Source organism: Budorcas taxicolor, chromosome 6, assembly GCF_023091745.1.
Source record: "Budorcas taxicolor isolate Tak-1 chromosome 6, Takin1.1, whole genome shotgun sequence".
Lineage (NCBI taxonomy): Eukaryota > Metazoa > Chordata > Mammalia > Artiodactyla > Bovidae > Budorcas > Budorcas taxicolor.
The window spans coordinates 77,429,425-77,452,795 of record NC_068915.1 but is presented as its reverse complement, the minus strand read 5'-3'; the positions used below and the strand labels follow the sequence as shown (position 1 = coordinate 77,452,795).

The window sequence follows — 23,371 nt, the reverse complement described above, 5'->3', positions numbered from 1 at the left end:
TTATCTATGGTATGATTATCATAAAATGACACCAAAAAAAGGAATGCATACCAGGTCTCAAAAGCTATGAGCTTAATCATATTTGATATATTTACATATGATGCTTAATCAAATCATAAGAACAACAATGTATATACTTTTATTAGTACACTATACAGATGAGATAACGAAGATTTTTTAAAATATAAGTCCTTGGCCTCAGTTGATACAGTTAATAAACAATAAAGCTGAAAGTGTTAGTCGCTCAGTTGTGACCCATCTCTTTGTGACCCCATGGACTGTACTGGCCAGGCTCCTCTGTCCATGGGATTTCCCAGCAAGAATATGGGATTGTGCTGCCATTTTCTGCTCCAGGGGATCTTCTCGACTCAGGGATTGAGCCATGGTCTCCTGCATTGAAGGTGGGGTCTGAGCCACCAGGGAAGGCCCTGGTGAGAATGAACTCAAACTGTCAGACTCTAAATTTCATACATTTACTGTAATTCCATACTACTACTCTTATAATCGCAATAAAAACAAAATGGTGGCGAGTTAAAGATATGTTTAATGATTAAGAAAAAGGAATTGCTTCTTTAGGATGTATTACTCGGGAGGGAAATTATCAGTTTAGCTAACTATACATATGAAAGAGAAAAATAATAAATTAGAGTGCCTGGCCAAATGTTTTCATTTCTGTGCTGGAGACATACATGAATAATGCAAAAATCTAAAAACCAGACATAAACCAATCTATGAACGTATGATAGTCTATGCAAAACAACACCTGCCCTCTTCTTCCCTTTCATCTTAATTTGAAGTTAAGGCTTTTATAAATATAATGGAAGCTTTCTCTCTGTATCTGAAATATACTTCAGATCTTTCTCACTATCACCTATTATTTGAGTTGAAGGGAAACATAAGAAAAAGGAAAAGATTTTCCAGTAAATAATTTATTCTGAAAAGCACCTGTGACTGGAAGAGTAAAACCTATTTCTTTGGAACATATACACAGTTGTTATTATGTGGCAAACACTCAATAAATTAATGAAACACTTTATATATCCCTAATTAACTCTTTTGGGCTAGAATGTCAAGGTTTTGAATATTTTTCATGATACAAATTCTTGGTAACAAGAAAATTTCAGTGGCAAAAAATATAATTTCTATGAGCATTTTGAAAAGCTAGTAAAAATTTACTTGACAGATGGAAAGGAAAAATAATTTACAATTTAAGAAACATAAAGAAACGAAAGTATTTATCATATTTTACTGGAAATATCTGAAGGCCAATCTCATTAATACATTTATTTTTCATTGGATACATCATTCTAGTAATTATACTATTTGGGGGAAGAAACAAGATCCTAAAGAAATGTTTCAAAATATCACGTTTTAGGCCAGAAAGTTTATTATTTTTTTAACCTCAATACTTTACCTATTTTCCTAAATACCTATTATCCTTCTCATATAAAAATATAATATTGTGTACCTAATCATTCTAAAGGGCTTTCCAGTTAGTGCTAGTGGTAAAGGACTTGCCTGTCAATGCAGGAGACTTAAGAGACTCAGGTCGGATCCCTGGGTAGGGAAGACCCTCTGAAGGAGGGCATGGCAACCCACTCCAGTATTCTTGCCTGGAGAAACCCATGGGCAGAGGAGCCTGGCAGGCTACAGTTCATAGGGTTGCAAAGAGTCAGAAACGGCTGAAGTAACTTAGCACACACACACAATAATTCTAAAGGGTGCTGTCCAAATGATAAATTTTGCATATCAATTCGACCTGACATTTTGTTTAAACTGGCAAACCTCATTGAAAGAAACAAACATGAGCAGGGGCTTTTATTTAAAATATTATACTGTCATGTAAAATAAGAAGCTAACACAGCACTTTGAAGGCCATGTTATACTATTCTCTTGTAGTAACAGTTTTATCCAAAAGACTGAGATTGTAAAACAGAGGGTTTCCATTTTTGTAGCAACATTTATCTCTGTTCTTCTGTTATAAGTTTTTTCATCTCTCTAGCTCCCCCTGAATTCCTGGACTTAACCTATACACTTCAGACTGCAATGTAATAACAAAAACCAGATTTTCAAAATTTGGGGAGTAAGAACATGAGAACATGCTAGAAGGATAACTCATCAAAGTCAATATAAATGACATATATAAACATATTAAGAGTAAAAAAAGTGTCAGGTTTTCCTGTGATCATTACTTATATAAAATGAAAATATAAAAGCGAAGAGGAAGTGAAGTTATTTACCAAATGCACACACACACACAACTTAGGGCCACTCTAATTCAGAATTAGAGGGAAGATAGAAATTGTTTGGTCAAGAATACACCTAAGGATGAGTGCAAGGAGAGAAAAGTCAATTCAAGGCAGTCCTACGTTGAAATTTTAGCTGAGCTAGGAGGAATCAGGTAGTATAGGACAGGCCAACCAGCAAAAATAAGATTAATTGCCAAAGATGTGGAAGGAAGGGGGCAGGGCTTGTCTAACAAATTGTTAGAAACTCCATGAGGTTGAAAGATAAGAAAAGTGTGGAAGGAGATGTAGTGTGAGGTAAGAAAAAAGTGCGCTACCTACTAATCTTGTTTGGGGGTTCTCAGGTGGCTCAATGGCAAAGAATTTGCTTTCCAATGCAAGAGATGCTGGTTTGATCCTTGAGTCTGTAAGATTGCCTAGAGTGGGGAATGGCAACCCACTCCAGGATTCTTGCCTGGAGAATCTCATGGTCCACAGGGTTACAAAGAGTTCAACACAACTGAATGACTGAGCATGCATGAACTAATCTTATTTACTGGATGCATGTACTTTGGCTTGTAAGTTTTAAAGCATCCCATGTTACCTCTTCCTGTTCTTCCCTTATTTCAGTGTCCATGACCTCCCCTATGATGTTGATGAGATCATGGTATAACTGGCTCCATTTCCAAATCACTGTCTTACAACTATCAGAGTAAATGAGCTTTTGCTAACCTCCCCCTGCCTCCATCAGTTTATTTTAATGCCTTCATATGTACAACTTGGAGAAGGAAATGGCAATCCACTCCTGTACTATTGCCTGGAAAATCCCATGGACAGAGGAGCCTGGTAGGCTATAGTCCATGGGGTTGCGAAGAGTCGGACACGACTGAGCAACTTCACGTTCATGTATAACTAGGTGAGTTCTGCAGCTGTGGTCTTGGACGTATGACTTGAAAGTGTTTATTTTGGGGGGACTTTTAATCAATTGGTTTTTTAAATTAATTTATTTTAATTGGATGCTAATTACTTTATAATACTGTAGTGGTTTTTTCCATACATTGACATGAATCAGCCATGTGTTTACATGTGTTCCCCATCCTGAACCCCCCTCCCACCTCACTCCCATTCCTCAGGGTCATCCCAGTGCACCAGCCCTGAGCACCCGGTCTCATGCATAGAACCTAGACTAGTGATCTATTTCACATATGATAATATATATGTTTCAATGCTATTCTCTCAAATCATCCCACCCTCGCATTCTCCCACAGAGTCCAAAAGTCTGTTCTTTACATCTGTGTCTCTTTTGCTGTCTCACATATAGGGTCATTGTTACCATCTTTCTAAATTCCATATATATGCGTTAATATACTGTATTGCTGTTTTTCTTTCTGACTTACTTCACTCTGTATAATAGACTCCAGTTTCATCCACCTCATTAGAACTGATTCAAATGTATTCTTTTTAATAGTGGAGTAATAATTGATTAAACATTTCCTTAAGATAAAACATCATTTTACAATGCCATCAAGAGATATTGTTTTATTAATCATTTTTAATTAGGCAAAAGTATAAATAAAGATTCATTTCTGAGGTATTCTCACATGCGCATGAAGATTATTTTTTGTTATTATTTCATTAAACAATGTTCTCCGTTACATTGTTAATGAGCTCAAATATGAGAAGACTAGTCTCCTACTTCCTATCTGAATTTTGACATGGAACATTGTACTAAGAACTGAATGAATGCCAAATATATTTAGGCTTGCAGATCAACTGTCTTAACTTCATTCAATTTGCCTCTTTTCCATAGTACTGAAAAGTATACATTCCTAAAGAATATATATAGGAAGAATTCTTCCAGCTGTTTCATGGCAACACAGGAGAGGTCAAAATCAAATCTCATCTTGGCTCCATTACAGCCCTGCTAGGTATTACTGGGAAGGATTAGATAGAAGGAATGCCTGAATGCCTACCAGACACTCATTTGTTGAAGAATCTTATTACACCTAAGGCAAAATAGAATATCTAATGAAGAATAATAATATTTTTCTTCTTTTTAATGAGAATATCATGCTCAATTAATAGCATTAATATATTTTTTCAGACTAACATTATTTTTAAGTTGAGCATTCTTAAATTCAGAGCCAGAAACCTGGGTTTCTATTCAAAGGAATGTATTGAAGAAGTCATTTGTAAATGTTTGGGTAACACCACCATCATTCCTTATCAACATTCTCTGTTTCCTCTTGTCTTTCTTATCTCAGTAAGTGATAGGATCATTCCTCATATACTCATGGAAGATAGAAACCTGGTAGTCTTCTTTGGGTTTTCCCTCTGTCTTACTCACTTATCCAATGAATCCTATATCTCCTGTCAATAGATCTTCATTATCACCAAAGTCATTGGTTTGCAGAGTCAGTGCCACATCATTTCTTATCTGAATTAATAGAATAATCTCCCATTTCAAGCCTTGAAGCCTCTAGTTTATTTGTCAAATGCAGGTGGCAGTTCATTCTTCCCTCAATTCCTCTAAAATTAACTTAATATTACCCTTACTGCCATCAGAGAAATTCCAAACTCCTCATGACATTATATCATGCCATGTTTACCTTCTGTAGATTATTTCTGGGCAAACAAATAGAAATTATCCTTTCTGAATTAGGCCTGTGTACTACTGTTTCCTATCTATATTAGTTACTGTTGTTCAGTTGCTGAGTCATATCAAACTTTTGCAACCCCATAGACTGCAGAACACCAGGCTCCTCTGTCATCCACTAACTCCCAAAATTTACTCAAATTTATTTCTATTGAGTCAGTAATACTATCTACCTATCCCATCTTATGCTGCCCCCTTCTTCCTTTGCCTTCAACCTTGCCCAGCATCAGGGTCTTTTCCAGTGAGTTGGCTCTTCGCATCAGGTAGCCAAAGTACTGACATTTCAGTTACAGCATCAGTCCTTCCAATAAATATTCAGGACGGATTTCCTTTAGGATTGACTGATGAATTTCCCTGAAGTCCAAGGGACTCTCAAGAGTCTTCAGCACCGCAATTCAAAAGCATCAATTCTTCAACATTCAGCCTTCTTTATGTTCCAACTCTCACAACCATACATGATTACTGGAAAAACCATAGCTTGAACTATACAGTCATTGTCAGCAATGTCTACTGTGTAATACACTGTCTAGCTTTGTCATAGCTTTCCTTCCAAGAAGCAAGTGTCTTTTAATATCATGACTGACTAGAGTCACCACCTGCAGTGATTCTGCTGCTACTGCTGCTAAGTCGCTTCAGTCGTGTCCGACTCTGTGCGACCCCATGGACGGCAGCCCACCAGGCTCCGCCATCTCTGGGATTCTCCAGGTAAGAACACGAGTGGGTTGCCATTTCCTTCTCCAATGCATGAAAGTGAAAAGTGAAAGTCAAGTCGCTCAATCGTCTGGAGCCCCAAAAAAGAAAATCTGTCACTGCTTACACTTTCTTCTTCTGTTTGCCATAAAGTGATGAGACCAGATGCCATTAGTTTTCTGAATGCTGAGTTTCAAGCCTCCTCTTTTATCCTCATTGAGAGACTTTTTAGTTCCTCTTCATATTCTACCATGAGAGTGGTATCATTTGAGTATCTAAGGTTGATACTTCTCCCCACAAACTTGATTCCAGCTTGTGATTCATCTAGCCTGGCATTTCACATGATGTACTCTGCATATAAATTAAATAAGCAGGATGGCAATATATAGCCTTGTTGTACTCCTTTCCCAATTTTGAACCAGTCAGTTATTCCACGTCTGGGTCTAGCTGTTGCTTCATAATCTACATATAGGTTTCTTAGGAGATAGGTAAGGTGGCCTGATACCATTTCTTTAAAAATTAATAGTTTCTTTCTTCTTCTACCTCTATACTGGGTTAACTACTATTTGCCTGTCAGATCCCAGGTTAAATGTCATGTATCTTCAGGAGCATCTTTTCCAGTCTTCCAAAACTGAGTTGATACTCTCCTTATGTGTACCATAGGACTTTATACTCACTTTTGTAATAGGGTCTCAGTATTTCCTCTTTACTACAAAACTGCTTCTATGTGGCCCTACATCCTAAGATGGCCAGTGACATGAATAATTAAATCAGGGGTTTAATCCGGCCTAACCATTGAGGATTAAATGTTCTTTTTGGAAATTCAAACTAAAAGGTAAGACAAGTGCCAGTTGGTGGTTAGTGCTATTGCTAAGTGCAGTGGTGTATAATTCAGGCAGGCAGTCATTTACAAGGTAAATGAGCAAAGAAAGCTGTCAGAAAGCTAGAGAAGAATCAAAGAGGAACTAGGCCCATTGGGGGAAAAAAAAATTCCCTGGTATCATTTACTGATAACCAAGGTCCAGTGCTTAATAGTCCTTAGATTTCCATAAGAATTATGTTCTTTTTTTAAAATTAATTAATTATTTATTTACTGGCTGTGCTCCATCTTAATTTTGCTCTTGGACTTTCTCTACTTGACTTCCCTGGTGGCTTAGATGGTAAAGCATCTGCCTACAATGTGGGAGACCCAGGTTCAATCCCTGGGTTGGGAAGATCTCCTGAAGAAATGGCAACCCACTCCAGTATTCTTGCCTGGAGAATCCCATGGATGGAGGAGCCTGATAGGCTACAGTCCATGGGGTCGCAAAGAGTCAGACACGACTGAGCGACTTCACTTTCACGTTCTCTACTTGCAGCAAACAAGCTCTTTGGCTACTCTCTAGTTGCATTGTGAGGGCTTCTCACTGTGGTGGCTTCTCTTCCTGCAGTTCAAGAGTTCTGGCCCATGGGTTCAATTGCCATGGCATGTGTGCTTAGTTGCTTCGTGGCATGTGGGATCTTCCCCAACCCGGGATCAAACCAGTGTTCCCTTCATTGCAAGGCAGATTCTTAACCACTGGACCACCAGGGAAGTCAGAATTATGAATTCCTAAAACACTGCTCCTACAGGTAGCACCTACCATCAAATACACATATACAAAAGCATCCGTTAATCACTACTTTACAAACAAATCTCTTGACTCTTTGGGTGCAAGGAAGAGATATCCTCTAGCAAACTTTTGTCACAATGTATTATTTTTATCTCCCAATACCATTAAAGTTTGTTAGTTCTCCATCTCTGCCTTCCTGCCACTTTAGAGCAAGGCCCAGCATGCATCTATGAACAATCGAAAGAGGAAAACATAGTGAAGGCAAGAATGAATGAAGGAATTACCAGTATTCAGACTAATTTAATTGGAGAAGGAAATGGCAGCCCACTCCAGTGTTCTTGCCTGGAGAATCCCAGGGATGGCAGAGTCTGGTGGGCTGCCGTCTATGGGGTTGCACAGAGTCGGATATGACTGAAGTGACTTAGCAGCAGCAGCAGCAGCAGACTAATTTAAAGACTAACTTGTGTTTAAAGCAATAAAAAAAAAAATCTTTGGTGGATTCATGTTGATGTATGGCAAAACCAATATAATATTATAAAATAATTAACCTCCAATTAAAATAAATAAATCTATATTTAAAAAAGGAAAAAAAATCAAATATAGTTTAATTAGCATGAAAGAATTACCGTCTATAAACATAATAAGATGGACGAAAGAATGGGAGAAAATGGAAAAAAAGAATAGTGATGGCAGAAGTGGATGTAATTCCTCAAGAGACTGAGAGACTACACAAACCACATTGAAAAGCATTTTGACTCCCGCAAAAGGTAAGTTTAAAAATAATCACAGACTCCTAGAGTTTTTATAACCTCTCAGGATTGAAATGCTTCAGCTGTACTCTGAGAGAACACTTGTATGAACCCTGCACACAATACGTGTGGCTTGCAGGAGGCTTATTTGTAGATCATCTCAATGAACTTTTTATGCTTCTGCATGAAAATCACAATTAAAGCAAGGAAAATGCTGATAAAAAACACATTAACATTCCTTCAGCTTCAAGGAAAACTCTTGCTATCTAGTCATTAACCATGCAATCTGCCCTCAGACATCCTTCTGCCTTAATATGCTAAAGAGAAAAATGTCTTCTGAGAACAATGTTTTTTAATTCTTTATGCTTTGCTGCTCTACTGTGAAGTCCTAATTCCTGTGAATCCAAACACTTGTTAACTCTCAAGAAATGCTATTAGCTATCTGGAATCAAATGAATATAAAGGGGAAAAAAGGGCAAAGTTTAATTTCAAACAAATAAAAGGGTTTTTGTTATGTTATGAAGGCTGGGTTTGTTGGGTTTCTATTTGCTCCTTTGGCTATCTATAGAACAAACAGAGGTTAACTTTTTTAAAGTAATAACAATTTTGTATTCCAATCAAAGACTGCATTAATATCAAGCTTTACTATTTATATTTTTCTGAGTTTTCTGTATCTTAAAATATCTTGTTTCTGTAACAGACTATTGTTTTTCTTTTAGAAAGGCAGGTAGAACAAGGGAGGAAGCTGGAGTTCGTTGACATTTTCCAGTTTGAATTCTTTCATGTCTTTTCAGTTTGAAGAGCTCAAACTAATGTAATATCTCTTATTTTAATTTCATACTTAATACCAGTTCGTGTGTTCTAGCTGTATGTACTATTTTCCATATCAATAAAGATTATGCCCCTGTAATATTTACTTCATCTTCTTTATTCTTTCTATAGAGAGCTTTCAAAGATGACCTTTAGTTGCTCTCTGACTGATAAAATTACTTTTGCACAAAAGTGACTTTCAGAAAGTATTACCTCATCATAGCAGATTAACATAATAACCTAGGCTCCTTTTAAATCACATGATATTTATCTCAGTGTTCATTTATAAGATCAAGTAAAGGTTTCCTGATACTCTCATTTTTGTCTTTGCCCAAAATAGAATATAATTCAATTTCCCTATTTGTAAATAGATAGAAAAATGTGACTTAATCTCCTTACTACAATGTAACCTGACACACACATGGCAAAATGTAAAAGCTAGTAATACAGAAAAATCTTATTAAGCTATAAAAGCTAGTGAACATATAAATTCAGCCAACATCTTAGTAAAAGTACTATAGGAAAAAACTTATGCTAATTGACTGCTATTTTGAATTGCCAGCAGGTGTTGGTGTGTGTTTCTGTGTTTATGTTACAGTTGCTGATTTAAACATTTATAACATCTCAAAAAGTAAAATTCATTTCTAGATTTCTTCTTTACTAGCACTAGAAATTGTGATGAACACATATGTATTTGAGCAAATAAAAAAAAAAACATTAGTGTTACTGTTTCATAATATAAATCAAAAGCCAATGTCATGATGAAAACTTTCTGATTGCTAAAGCACATTTTGTGAAAAAATAACTGTACCCAATTTAGAGAATTTCAGATTTAAAATGATAATACAAAACAGGAAAGAAAAAAAAATGAATTCTTAAAGAATATTTATTATACCTTTTCCCTGATTTTTCCAAAAACACTGGAGTCAATTCTATGTGCTTCTGTAGAAATATATGCACAAAGTTCCCACCACTGACCCCCAATCATCACTATCAGGGAAGTAGTGCTAATCTGAATTGAAAGACTCTAGGCCACTGATTAAAATATGTGATTGAGTGGAAAGAGCCACTGTGAGTGCCAGCATCACCACACACTTACTCTATGCGCCTGAAGTAATTGAAGAATTAGGTTTAAATATCACAGGTCTCTTAAATCTCAAATTGATAAAGAGGTGATGAATAACCTTTAGTCCCTGAACTAAAATACAGTATTCCAATGTATTTTACCAGAGAGTTCTGTAATGGTGCTCAGAAGATAAGCTCAGTTAATATAGTGGCATTTCAGGTTCCTTAGACAGTATTTCCTGTATTATTAAATCATGGTGTAGGAGATGTGAGTGTATTTTAGGATAAAGCTTGATACTCATGGTTCCACCTGCCAAATGTTTCTCAACCTTTTTCATGTTGCAGACACATAGAAAATTATAAATAAAGTATTAATATAAATAGTGTATTATATGTACATAACTACTATATAATATTTGTATATATTATTTTATATTCATTATACACATTATGTTCCCTGAGGGAAATTAGAGAGATAAGAGTGTCTTCATAAAGTTTGATGAGTGAAAAGAAAAAAAAACTCTATTGCCTAAATATTATGTAAAGATAAAATATATATATATATAGTACTGAGGAAAAGAATAAAACTGGATTTTCTAAAAATATTATATAATTTTCCTCGTTGGAACTTCAAAGGCTGGGTGTCTCACACTGTACTTGCTAACTGAAGAGACAATAATAAAAATAAAGCACTTTCCAACATTTCCATTAAAAAATTTGGTTGCTTCTTCAACCATCACTTTCCTATCAGGATGGATTCTTTAAATGACTACATACAATTCCTAACCAAGATGTTTTCACCATAATCTCCTCAAAAATCTTTCCAGTTTCCATTGATGGGAATATTTTTTCAAACAGATGATCGGAAATGTTAAAATGCGTCTTTTACAACCATTCAAATTTACAACCATTGACATGGTCACTAAGAGTAATTTTAAACTTCCAGTGAAAATATTTCAAACCGAATCGGAAATTTAAAGTCAAACATTTTCAAATAGCGATGAGGTACTAAAGTAGAACAAGCATGCATTGTTCAACAACATGTCGGTATCTCACTTGGTGCAAACATCGGCCACAATGAGTGAATGCAGAGATTTAAGAGAAGACACGTTTGGGGCACTGCCTGGGAACGAGCTTCCCAGGGGCCCCTACCCAGCCACCCCCAGCCCTCTCTCCCCACCGCTGGCCGCACCTTGGGCTGAGATCTGAGCTCCATGGGCACCTGGACCACGAACTCCTCTGGTAGCTCCACGGGGCCCTGGTCCGCGATGAGCAGTGGCGCGCTCCGCAGCTGGCTGCTGAAGGAGATGTCTGGGAGGTAGAGCGCCTCCTGGGCCGCGCTCAGCATGTCGCAGTGGAGAAGCAAGGGCTGGATGTCGCTCACTGTGCTTGCCACCTGCGGGGACCGCAGGGCGCACCATCAGACTCCGCTTAGCTCAGGCCGGCCTCAGAGGAGCCCTGCTGGGGCTATTCCCAAGGCTGCTCTCTGCTGCGGGCCCTAGGCCGTGGACTCCACCACCCCAGGCCCCACAGGCAACCTTGGAGCTAAGGAGCTCACATCTCCTGGTTGCTAGTGTGATATGGACTGTGCAACTCTGTCCTAGTTAATCACCATCTTAAGTAGGCCAAAAACCTCATCCTAACTCCTAAAAACGATTAGAAAATAAACGAAAATTATCAAAAGCAGAAAAAGCTGCCTGAAAAAAATATAGATTATATTTGTTATAGATTCACTGCCTTCTGTTCTAATTTATGGGCACTCATGTCTGTGTCAATGAAAATATTGGTTATTGAATTATATATTTACACACAAAAAGCTTGATATAATAATGGGTGAAGAAACTTTCAGAAAGTATTTTTATTAATTTTGTTTGTTGAATTGTTACATGGATTGTTTTATATTTATTTTTATGTTTCAGGTTATTTGACATTTTTGGAAAGATGCTGTATTAAGGTTTGTGATAGACATTAGGATGAAAAATATATACATACATTTTTTGCCATATATATATACACAGTGATTTTACTCACAAATGGTACATATTACATAAATGGTTAAATATGGAAGACCAAGACAATAATGAAAAAATAAAATTACACACATGACTATTTTTTAATATTCACAGAACAGTCATACATTTTATGCTATGAAAAACAACAGTTTAAGTACAGGAGTTCTTTTTTTGTGTGTGTGAATTGGTACAGATATACTTTTCTATACTAATTGCAACTAGTGTAATAAATAGGAGTGATAATGATAATGTTCCTGCTAAGAGAAAGAAAAAGACTTTACAGGGAAAACAATTTTGTATTACAGAACTATTTTAACATATTATAACATGCATATTAAAAACATGATAATGATGCTATATTCAACAGTCAGGAGAGAAACTAAGAAATCTGATAAAGAGAATTTTATAATCATCTTTCTAATACTAGAAGCTTATACAGTAGTGCTACAATCTCTTGGTGTCTAAAGTATTTGAAAATTAAGAGTGACAAACACATTCTCCTCCAACTCATGACAAATGATATAGCTCTTATAAAAAGCAAAAATGATATTAAGAAATTTGTCAAACAATCCATCCACAATGACAAAGTTTAAAATATATCTTTAAGGCACCACCCTAAAACAAATTTTTATTTAAACTCATTATAATGTATGTACACTAAAATATCTAGCCAAAAGGTAATCTGAATGCTATTTTGACAGTTTGTGTGAATGAAAAGGTATCAAAAGAAGTAACAAGTTTTAAGGCCAAATACAGCTGTGACAAAAATTAAAATACTAAAAAATCACTTCCAGTGACATCTTTTCCAATCTTTCAACTTCCAAAATATCATTCTCCTTGTACCCAGGTTGACAATGTGACTATTTCTTAAATTATTTTTACATGAATATGTGCTTGCTCAATTGCTCAATCATGTCTGATTCTTTGTGATCCTATGGACTGTAACCCACCAGGCTCCTCTGTCCATGGGGTTTCCCAGGCAAGAACACTAGAGTGGGTTGCCATTTCCTTCTCCAGGGGATCTTTCTGACCCAGGGGTTAAACCCATGTCTCTTGCCCTGGAGGCAAATTCTTTACTGCTGAGCCACCAGGTCAGGCCACATAAACATGTACAAGTATATTTTCTCTAAAATATCTATGGTCTATGGAAGGAAATTAGGAAAAGATTATGAAGCTATTATGTATCCTTCAAGCTTCAGTTATAATAAAGTTAAGAGATTTTGCCAAATTAACAAGAAGATCTGGAACGATGGAACATGCGTTTACTTGTTCGTTCATTCAACAAATATGTTTTGAGTTTCAATTATATGTCAAGTCCTTTTCTAGGTGCTGGAGATTTTAGTGAAAAAGAGAGATCATATACCTACTTTAATGAATAACCCATTTTTTGTGTGGGAGACAGAAAACATGCAAATATATTAATAATTTTAATATCATATAGATATGAGTAATCCACAGAAAGTTTAAATAGAATCATAAATTCTACTATGTTTAGATTTTTACAGATTTACATATGGAAGCAAAATTAGAAGTTGCTAGTCATAAAAAATCAGGAGTAAAGAGCACTCCAAAGGCCTCAATCTGGAACCGCCTTGGGCTGATCAAGAATTATCACAATGACCAATGAAACTTGTACAGTACACTGGGAGAAGAATGTTCTGGACTGAGATCAGAGAGGTGAGCAACAGCCAGATTATTGGCATTGTAAACCAGGGTAAGGAGTCTAGTTTGGGAACAACCAGCCACTTGGTTAGAATACTGAATAGAGCTTCTAGGGAAAAAAGGACTAGGGTAGGAAAGGGAAAAAGACATAAGAATGGAACTAGAGATCAATTATTTCAGGAAAGGTAAATTGCTAGAGTAGGCAGAAAACTAACTGATTGAAAATGCATGTGGAATGGAATCACTATCAGTTGAAAAGCATGAGTGTCTGCATTAAATGAAAGAATCTCAGCTTGAACAAGAAATAAGACTGCTAAAACTACTAGAAAGCAAGGTCTGGGGACCTATAAAGAATGGGTTAGGATCAGATAATAAAATTATTTCATGTGGTAAGATGGAGAAGCACAAAAATACTATGAATTGCAAGGTGTTCCATGAAGCCAGAGTATCTTATGGCTGAATAGATCAAACTAATCTTTAAATTGACCATCTCAACAAAGGAATCTGAGTCACCACTGGCAGCAAAAGTGGAGGGGCTGTAACGTGGCCCACATGGACGAAGTCTGTTCAGTTCAGCTCAGTCGTGTCAGACTCTTTGTGACCCCATGAACCGCAGCACACCAGGCCTCCCTGTCCATCACCAACTCCTGGAGTCCACCCAAACCCATGACTATTGAGTCGGTGATGCCATCCAACCATCTCATCCTCTGTCGTCCACTTCTCCTGACCTCAATATTTCCAGACATCAGGGTCTTTTCAAATGAGGCAGCTACTCACATCAGGTGGCCAAAGTATTGGAGTTTCACCTTTAACATCACTCCTTCCAATGAACACCCAGGACTGATCTCCTTTAGGATGGACTGGTTGGATCTTCTTGGTGTCCAAGGGACTCTCAAGAGTCTTCTCCAACACCACAGCTCAAAAGCATCAATTCATCAGCTCTCAGCTTTCTTTGGAGTCCAACATTCACACTGAAACATGATTACTGGAAAAACCATAGCTTTGAGTAGATGGAGCTTTGTTGACAAAGTAATGCCTCTGCTTTTTAATATTCTGTCTATGCTGGTTATAACTTTCCTTTCAAGGAGTAAGAGTATTTTAATTTCATGGCTGCAGTCAACATCTGCAATGATTTTGGAGCCCCCCAAAATAAAGTCTGACACTGTTTCCACTGTTTCAACATCTATTTGCCATGAAGTGATGGGACCAGATGTCATGATCTTAGTTTTCTGAATGTTGAGCTTTAAGCCAACTTTTTCACTCTCCTCTTTCACTTTCATCAAGAGGCTCTTTAGTTCCTCTTCACTTTCTGCCATTAGCGTGGTGTCATCGGCATAGCTGAGGTTATTGATATTTCTCCAGGCAATCTTGATTCCAGCTTGTGTTTCTCCCAGCCCAGCATTTCTCATGATGTACTCTGCATATAAGTTAAATAAGCAGGGGGACAGTCGCAGCCTTGATGTACTTCTTTTCCTATTTGGAATCAGTCTGTTGTTCCATGTCCAGTTCTAATTGTTGCTTCCTGAGCTGCATACAGATTTCTCAAGAGGCAGGTTAGGTGGTCTGGTATTCCCATCTCTTTCAGAATTTTCCACAGTTTATTGTGATCCACACAGTCAAATATTTGGCATAGTCAATAAAGCAGAAATAGATGTTTTTCTGGAACTCTCTTGCTTTTTCCATGATCCAGTGGATGTTGGCAATTTGACCTCTGGCTCTTCTGACTTTTCTAAAACCGGCTTGAACATCTGGAAGTTCATGGTACATGTATTGCTGAGGCTTGGCTTGGAGAATTTTGAGCATTACTTTACTAGTGTGTGAGATGAGTGCAATTGTGCGGTAGTGGGAGCATTCTTTGGCATTGCCTTTCTTTGGGATTGGAATGGAAACTGACTTTTCCAGTCCTGTGGCCACTTCTGAGTTTTTCAAATTTGCTGGCATATTGAGTGCAGCACTTATATAGCATCATCTTTTAGGATTTGGAATAGCTCAACTGGAATTCCATCACCTCCACTAGCTTTGTTTGTAGTAATGCTTCCTAAGGCCCACCTGACTTTCAGGATGTCTGGCTCCAGGTGAGTGATCACACCATCGTGATTATCTGGCTTGTGAAGATGTTTTTTGTACAGTTCTTCTGTGTATTCTCGCCACCTCTTCTTAATATCTTCTGCTTCTGTTAGGTCCCTACCATTTCTGTCCTTTATAGAGCCCATCTTTGCATGAAATGTTCCCTTGGTATCTCTAATATTCTTAGGACAGAGCTAAAATCTTAACTTTTGTTTTAAAAAATAGTATATATTTTATCCTTAAGGTATTATATAAATTCTGGGGAAATATTTGAGTTATAAATATAAATCTAATTTTTCTTCCTGAAGCTATTATAAAACTAAGTCTTCAAGATAAATATTGCAGTTATATGTCTGGCTTTCTATTAAAAATATGCAATCTCAAGTCTGGGAAGAACCATTCAACTCATACAATAGATAATAACTCTAAGATTATCCCTGCTAAAAATCACTAAGTTTCATATGAGGAGACTGTGACTACAAATTCACTCTGTTCTTGAGCCACCCACCCAATTACATATGAAGAAGCAAATCCTTCTTCATGTTGAGAAACATGTGATATCTATACTATGGCATTCTCCACCCACTGTCTAAATTCAATGCAAATAGGCTATGTGCAAAACACATTAATCTACTTCTAGAAGACACCTGTCTTCAAATATTTGTCTTTTAATTTCCAAGATTTAAGCAAATACAATACTGCTTTCCTTAAATCAAACTTTACAAACTTTACTTCTTTCCTTTTCCTCTTTTATTTCTAGTTCATTCTTCTAGTAACATATGCTGCTCTGATTGGTTTATTTCTAATTAAAATCACAGGTCTACAAAATAAGGTGATTCTCAATAGGTTATTAAAATGCTTTGGAAGAAGCCTCTAAGAGCTGGTTAAGGGATTTTGATTTGAGTTGCTTGTCTAATACCTATTGAAATGTCACTGAATCATTAGATTGACAGTTCCAAGTTTATTTGTGCCTCTTAGAATTAATGATACTACTATGTATGATTCAAAGAGTTGCTATGAGTAGTCACTGAGCTATTGTGTGAAAAAGTGTTCAACTAACCCACTCCAGTGTTCTTGCCTGGAGAATCCCAGGGACCAGGGAGCCTCATGGGCTGCCGTCTATGGGGTCGCACAGAGTCAGACACGACTGAAGTGACTTAGCAGCAGCAGCAGCAGCAGCAGCAGCAGCAATGGCAACATGCTACATAAATGCTACAAATTATATTGAAATTCTTCTTAACAAAAAATGACTGAGTGATACAAAATATCTAATCCAATTTAGTGCCATATGTATATCTATCTATCTATCCATAGAGACAGTGTAGAAGAGGAGGGAGGAAGCAGGAAGGAAAAAAGGAGGAGAGGGAGAGATATGATTGCTATTATTTCTTTTTTTTTAAGTCATTTCCCATTTTTTGTGCTTCTTTATGCATACCTGAAAGACTCTACCTTTCTGCCATCGCCTTCATCTTGGCTATATTAATAAATTACTTCTTTCCTGATTTCTCCCTAAAGTAAGTATGACAGCTGCAAAATTACTTTATAGGCTGGGTACAATTGCACTCATTTCGTATGCTAGTAAGGTTATTCTCAAAATCCTTCAAGCTAGGCTTCAGCACTATGTGAACTGAGAACTTCCAGATGTACGAACTGGATTTAGAAAAGGCAGAGGAACCGGAGATCAAATTGCCAACATTTGTTGGGCAATAGACAAAGCAAGCAAATTCCAGAAAAACATCTACTTCAGCTTCATTGACTATGCTAAAGCCACTGACTGTGTGGATCACAACAAACTGGAAAATTCTTAAAACGATAAGAATATGAGGCCTTACCTGCCTGCTCACCTTACTTGTCACCTGAGAAATCTGTATGCAGGTCAAGAAGCAAAAGTTGGAACCTTAATGGAATAACAGACTCATTCAAAATTGGGAAAGGAATAAGAAAAGGTTGTAGTGTCACCCTGTTCATTTAACTTATATTTAGGGTACATCATGTAAAATGCCAGGCTGAATGAATCAAAAGCTATAATCAAGACTGCCAGGAGAAACAGCCACAAACTCCAATATGCAGATGATACCAGTCTAATGGCAGAGAGTGAAGAGAACTAAAGAGCCTAATGATGAGGGGGAAAGAGGAGAGTGAAAAAGCTGCCTTAAAACTCAACATTCAAAAAACTAAGATCACAGCATCTAGTTCCATCACTTCGTGACAAATGGATGGGGAATAAGTGGAAGCTGTAACAGATTTTATTTCCTTGCACTCCAAAATGATTGTGGATGGTGAGTGCAGCCATGAAATTAAAAGACACCTGATCCCTGGAAGGAAAGCTATCAGTCAGTTCAGTTCAGTACTTTGGCCACCTCATGCGAAGAGTTGACTCATTGGAAAAAGAAAGCTATAACAAACCTGAAAAGTAAAGACATCACCTTGCTGACAAAGGTCCATACAGTTAAACCTATGATCTTTCCAGTAGTCATGTATGGATATAAGACTCAGACCATAAGAAAGGCTGAGCACTAAAGAATTGATGATTGCAAATTGTGGTGCCAGAGAGTCCCTTGACTCTTGAGAGTACCTTGGACTGTAAAGAAATCAAACCAGTCAATCCTAAAGGAAATCAACCCTGAGTATTCATTGGAAGGACTGATGTTGTAGCTGAAGCTCAGATACTTTGGCCACCTGATATGAAGAACTGACTCACTGGAGACCCTGATGTTGGGAAAGATTGAAGGCAAGAGGAGAAGAGGGCTGCAGGAGATGAAATGGTTAGATATCTTCACTGTCTGAAGGGACATGAATCTGAGCAAACTCTAGGAGATGGTAAAGGACAGGAAAGCCTGTGGTGCTGCTGTCCACAGGGTGGCAAAGAGTCGGATATGACTTAGCAATTTAACAACAATGAAGTAATCTCTAACAATTGTCATAAATGTTCCACTTCTACCTGATTAAGGTAGAAACTACCAGGTAGAAACTACATCATGAGAGTTCCAATACAGAGAAAATTCTGATTTAATTCTGGGTCTTAGAAGAAATGGCTCAGAAGTGATGACTTTTCTACCTGTATACGATAAAGCAACTTTTAGAGTATATGCATATATTATTTAACTCAACAGATTCTTCTAACGCTTGTCTTATGTAGTGTTCATATGCTCTATGTGTATATGCAATTTTCCTTTCAAACTGAGTTTCTTGCTCTTTTCTAAAACAGAGCTTGTTACAGGAAAATAAAACACATTCAAATGTTTTAAACTTTCATCAAAAGACTGAAAGTTCAAGTTCTGAAAGCAACATAAGACATCCTGAGACTAGTGGAAAAAGCAAACACCTGTTATGAATAAAGCTAAAGGGAAATTAAGTTCCCAGTGTTAAAAAAACAATAGAAACAACATTAAAAGATTATTTTTAATTGTCTTTCAACCATGATATCTTCTATGTTCTGAAAATAAAAGAAAAATTGTGGCTTACTGTAATGGTTGCTTGCACTGAAATACTGCAATAGAAATATCTCAAATATTGGTTAAAATGAATAAGCAGAGAATAAAATTCTGGTACTGATACACAGTTGTAAAAAGAATCAGCTCTTGAAAGCACATTATTTTTATTTAAATTAAATAAAATGTCATAACTGTCTCTTTGTAAACATAATACAAACAGATTTCAATTCATTGATAACAAAAGTATAAATCTGGAATTTGTTCTCTGGAGAATACATATATTCCTTTGATTTCCCTCCGTCTACTCTCCTCTTAAAGAATGCTAACATGTTAATGGTATAGAAAATGTGCCTTCAGAATGTTCTTAATAATTTCTTTGAAAATCTTTATAACTATAGTAATGAGGCACTTTACATTAATCTCATTGACACCTGTACTTGACAGGTAGGGCAAAAAAACCAGCAAAAATTATACATATTTTGACAGAGATCTGTCTTGTTAGTGAGTGCTTTCTCCCCATCCTAAGCTAATCATAACTGGCATTTTTGAAGGTAGTTGAGAAGAATGAAAATGTTTTTGGTATTATTTTTCAAATAATAAGGAACTTTTACCAATCAACCCCATCCCTCAGTACATATACAAAATGAATGCCTACATGCTGGTTCACAAGAAAGCAGACATGGTAACAGGCTCACAGGTCAAAACAACTGACTATGTTTTTATATTATGATATATATAGAGGGAGTGTGATTATTATTGGGCACTTACTTTTAAAAATTGACATGCTGATTTTTAATTTGTGTGTGGAGGCACGATGTCAAGCCTGCCTCTAACAACAGTGTGTAACCCATAAAACATCTGGGCTATCTCAGCTCTTCCCACTGTCCTGAGCCACTGTGACTAATATAAAAGGGTTTCTTTTAAGCAAATATGAGTGCTCCCTGGAGTGAGCATCATGCCAGCCTGTTGCTTTGAATTTTATGTATTATCTCTCTTCATTATTTAATCATGTGCCCTTAAGGTCTGAATGGTTTCACTAACTTCACTATCAAAAGGAATTTTTAAAATGGATCATTGCTAAACAGTCACCATCATTGTTGACTTATAACAAGAGCTACAGAAAATAATAGTCCTGATCTAATTCAGGTAGTGTCTGTGATCACTACTTTAACAGTATCTCTAACAGCTTGGAGAGAAGCAGTAATATGTAAAAGCTGTTTGTTCTTTCATCCATATAGAGGATTTTTTTTTTTTTAATCTACAAGGTATAATCATGCCTGGATCTTTTTTCCTCATGACATCTGTTATTTTCTAATTCAACAACAAAATTAACTGGTTTTAAAGTCATCAGAGTCTAAGAAAAAAAAAAATCATTGAAAAATACTATTTTGAATTTGTATATTATCTTTGTGTTTAATCAAACAATGATTTCTCTATTTTAGCTCAATGTATTTATCCCTTTTTACTTCACATTACATTAATAATATCAAAGGGAGGGTACATCTGTCACTTATTATTCAATTTCTTCAAACCTGGGAAGATGAGTAAAGACAGGAAATTTCACTGGGCTTATAGCCTAATTAAAAGCAACAGCCTTAACTATGAATAGTTTTTCAAAATGCTCAAACTTTTTTTCTTTTCTTGCTTATCTAAGCTTAAGATGTTCATTAGTAACTCATTAAAGACTTAGTTACAGTCCAATGGGTGAGTCCTGAATATAATGATGGAATGTGTGTACAAATGTGTAGACTCATAATTAGAGAAACTGTCACATTTGGGGGTTAAGAATATACAATGCAGTCTTTGAAAAACACTATGGAAAGTAAGTGACCCAAGACTGTAGTATTTTAAAATTTGCTAACTATCCAGGTCATTTGGTTTTTAGGTCTAATTCCTGAAGGTATGTTTTAATGACCACATTTTCCCAAGATTAAATGTGTGAAGCTTGGTGCTAAGGCCTTTCTATACATTATTTTACTTAATCCTCATACTACAACAAAGTAGGCCTAATTACCCTTATAAAAAACAAGGAAACTGTGATTCAAATTGGTTAAGGTCATGTTTCTTAGCAGTAACAGAATTGGAATTAGATTCTAAGGCCTGAAATCTTTTCACTTCATTCAATAGAACCATGCAAATTAGAATTTCAAAGCAGTTTAAATTGAATAATACTATAAACTTCAGTTTCTGGGCTTCATGTAAGCATTACTTTCTAAATAGGACATCTTCCATTATTCAGGGTGTCTTAAAAATGTAACAGCTGCTCAGTAGTAACATTTATAAATCATTATCTATATGTCCTAATCTTTTCTCCCAAAATAGTAATATTTCAGAAAAGTCCAATGGGCTGAAATAGTGCAAGTTGACTAGGATTCTTTCCAAATAATACTTCAAGTCCTTTTCCATTTCTTGTCTTTTTCTGTTTGTTTAAAGATATGATATGAGTGAGTCCAAAGGATACTAAGTAACATGTAGATTTGACAGACACAACAAATCGCATAACTTTCTTGAGATTTAAAGAGGCATTGAGTTGTTTGTAGACCATACCAGAGAATATAAGTCTATGGAAATAAAAGATGCACTGTTTATAATTTGAGCAAAGATACAAAAAATGTAAAAAAGAGGACTTTCTGAATCTGGTAGAAGAATTCAGACTTGCACAAAAATAGAAACGCTTCTGGTCATCACAATTAAAGCTTAATGTTCCTTAGCATTTTCTTAAGGAGGAGTAATTGGAAACTGACTAGAAGAATCCAGTGAATTACCTAACTATTCTGTGTATCATTCACCACTATACAATTCACATATCAGAATAAATTTACAATCATTGTCAATTAGAAGTTTTTGCAATCATTAAAAAAAAAAAGTTAATGAACTATTTTTAGGACACAAATTCATAAGTAAAAAAGAAGGTGGAATGGGGCTAGACAAATGATATACGATTTCAAAGTGAATTTAAAATAGCTGAGATGTAAGTGGGCAAATCCAAGCAAAAAAAGTCTTAGAAAATGCAACCTAAAGATTTCTTAAATCCAAGTGTACTGTAACAATGGTACCCTGTGATCTTTTTACAAAAAAATATTTATATAAAGAATACTTAGAAATGAAAAATAAAAAGAAATGATTAAATAATATTTCTTCAAGTAAAATATGCAAATAACCAAGTATACAAAAATGGGCTCAAGATTATGCCATAGAGAAATATAAGTCAAGACTGGGAGTTTAGAATTGACATGTACAAACTACTATATTAAAAATAGATCACCAAAAAGAAACTACTGAGTAGCAAAAAAAAAAAAAAAAAAAAGTACCACATGATACTACTTCATTTTGACCAGATTGATTAAAACAAAAAAGACAGTAACAAATATAGTTGAGAATGCAAGAATGATTGCAACGTATAACTGTGCAACCACTTTGGAAAGCAGTTTAGCACTTTTTCAAAATGTTACATATAGTAATCATGTGACTCTGCAAGTCCACTCCTAGGTTTATACCCAAGAAAAGTGAAAACGTCCACACAAAAATTTATGCATGAATTTTCATAACCACATTATACAGAATAGCCAAAAAGTGGGGAATAATATAAATTTCCATCCTCTGATAAATATAATGTGGTATATTTATACAACAGGCTACCTGGAAATAAAATAAGAACTGCTGATACATGCCATGGTATACATATATTTTTAAAATATTATGCTAAATGAAAGAAGCAAGTTGCAATGTCTACAATAGGGAAATGCATAGAGACATTGATTACTGATGGTCAGGGATGGGGTCTTCCCAAGGGGAAGATGGATGTGATTATTAATGGATATAGGATTTCTTTTTGGAGGACTAATTCCATTCTAAAAGGTGCACAACTATGCAAACACTAAAATCAACTGAACTAAATTTTGTGGTATGTGAAATATATCTCAAGAAAGATATTTTAAGTACCCATTTATACATTAAAAAAGATATTGATGCATCAAATCTAGTTTTTTAAAAAATTACAATATATTTTATAAATATTTTCTTCTTCCTTCATCACAAGAGGACTACAATTTTCAGACTTATTTATTGGTATGGCTATGAGGCACAGTTTTAATTAATGGAAGTGGAAACAAAAGTAATGTGCTCTATTTCCAAGCATATGCATATAAGAACCTCCCACTGGAATCCTCCCAATACTCTTCTTCCTTCTGTGGAGAGGAATGACAATGAGTCTCAGAAAGATATTGGAACTCTTCTGCCATTAATAGACTGAGTTTATAAATAACTGTGAGAACAAGAGAATGGCATCCCCTCTGTCCTTCAAACACAGAGACATGTACACGCACACACAAACACACCCATACCCACACCCACACCCACACCCATACACACACACACACACACACATATACTGCCCAACCAGAAACATT

The 23,371-nt window shown here is 36.0% G+C and overlaps 1 protein-coding gene across 1 annotated transcript in view; it reads right to left on the bottom strand.

Annotated features, from left to right (window-relative positions):
* ADGRL3 (adhesion G protein-coupled receptor L3) overlaps positions 1 to 23,371 on the bottom strand; it is a 579,390-nt gene that overhangs the window by 548,384 nt on the left and 7,635 nt on the right. Inside the window, exon 2 of the mRNA XM_052642093.1 lies at positions 10,980 to 11,183. Within this exon, the coding sequence (XP_052498053.1) occupies positions 10,980 to 11,183 (204 nt within the window). The remainder of the gene's footprint in view (positions 1 to 10,979; positions 11,184 to 23,371) is intronic.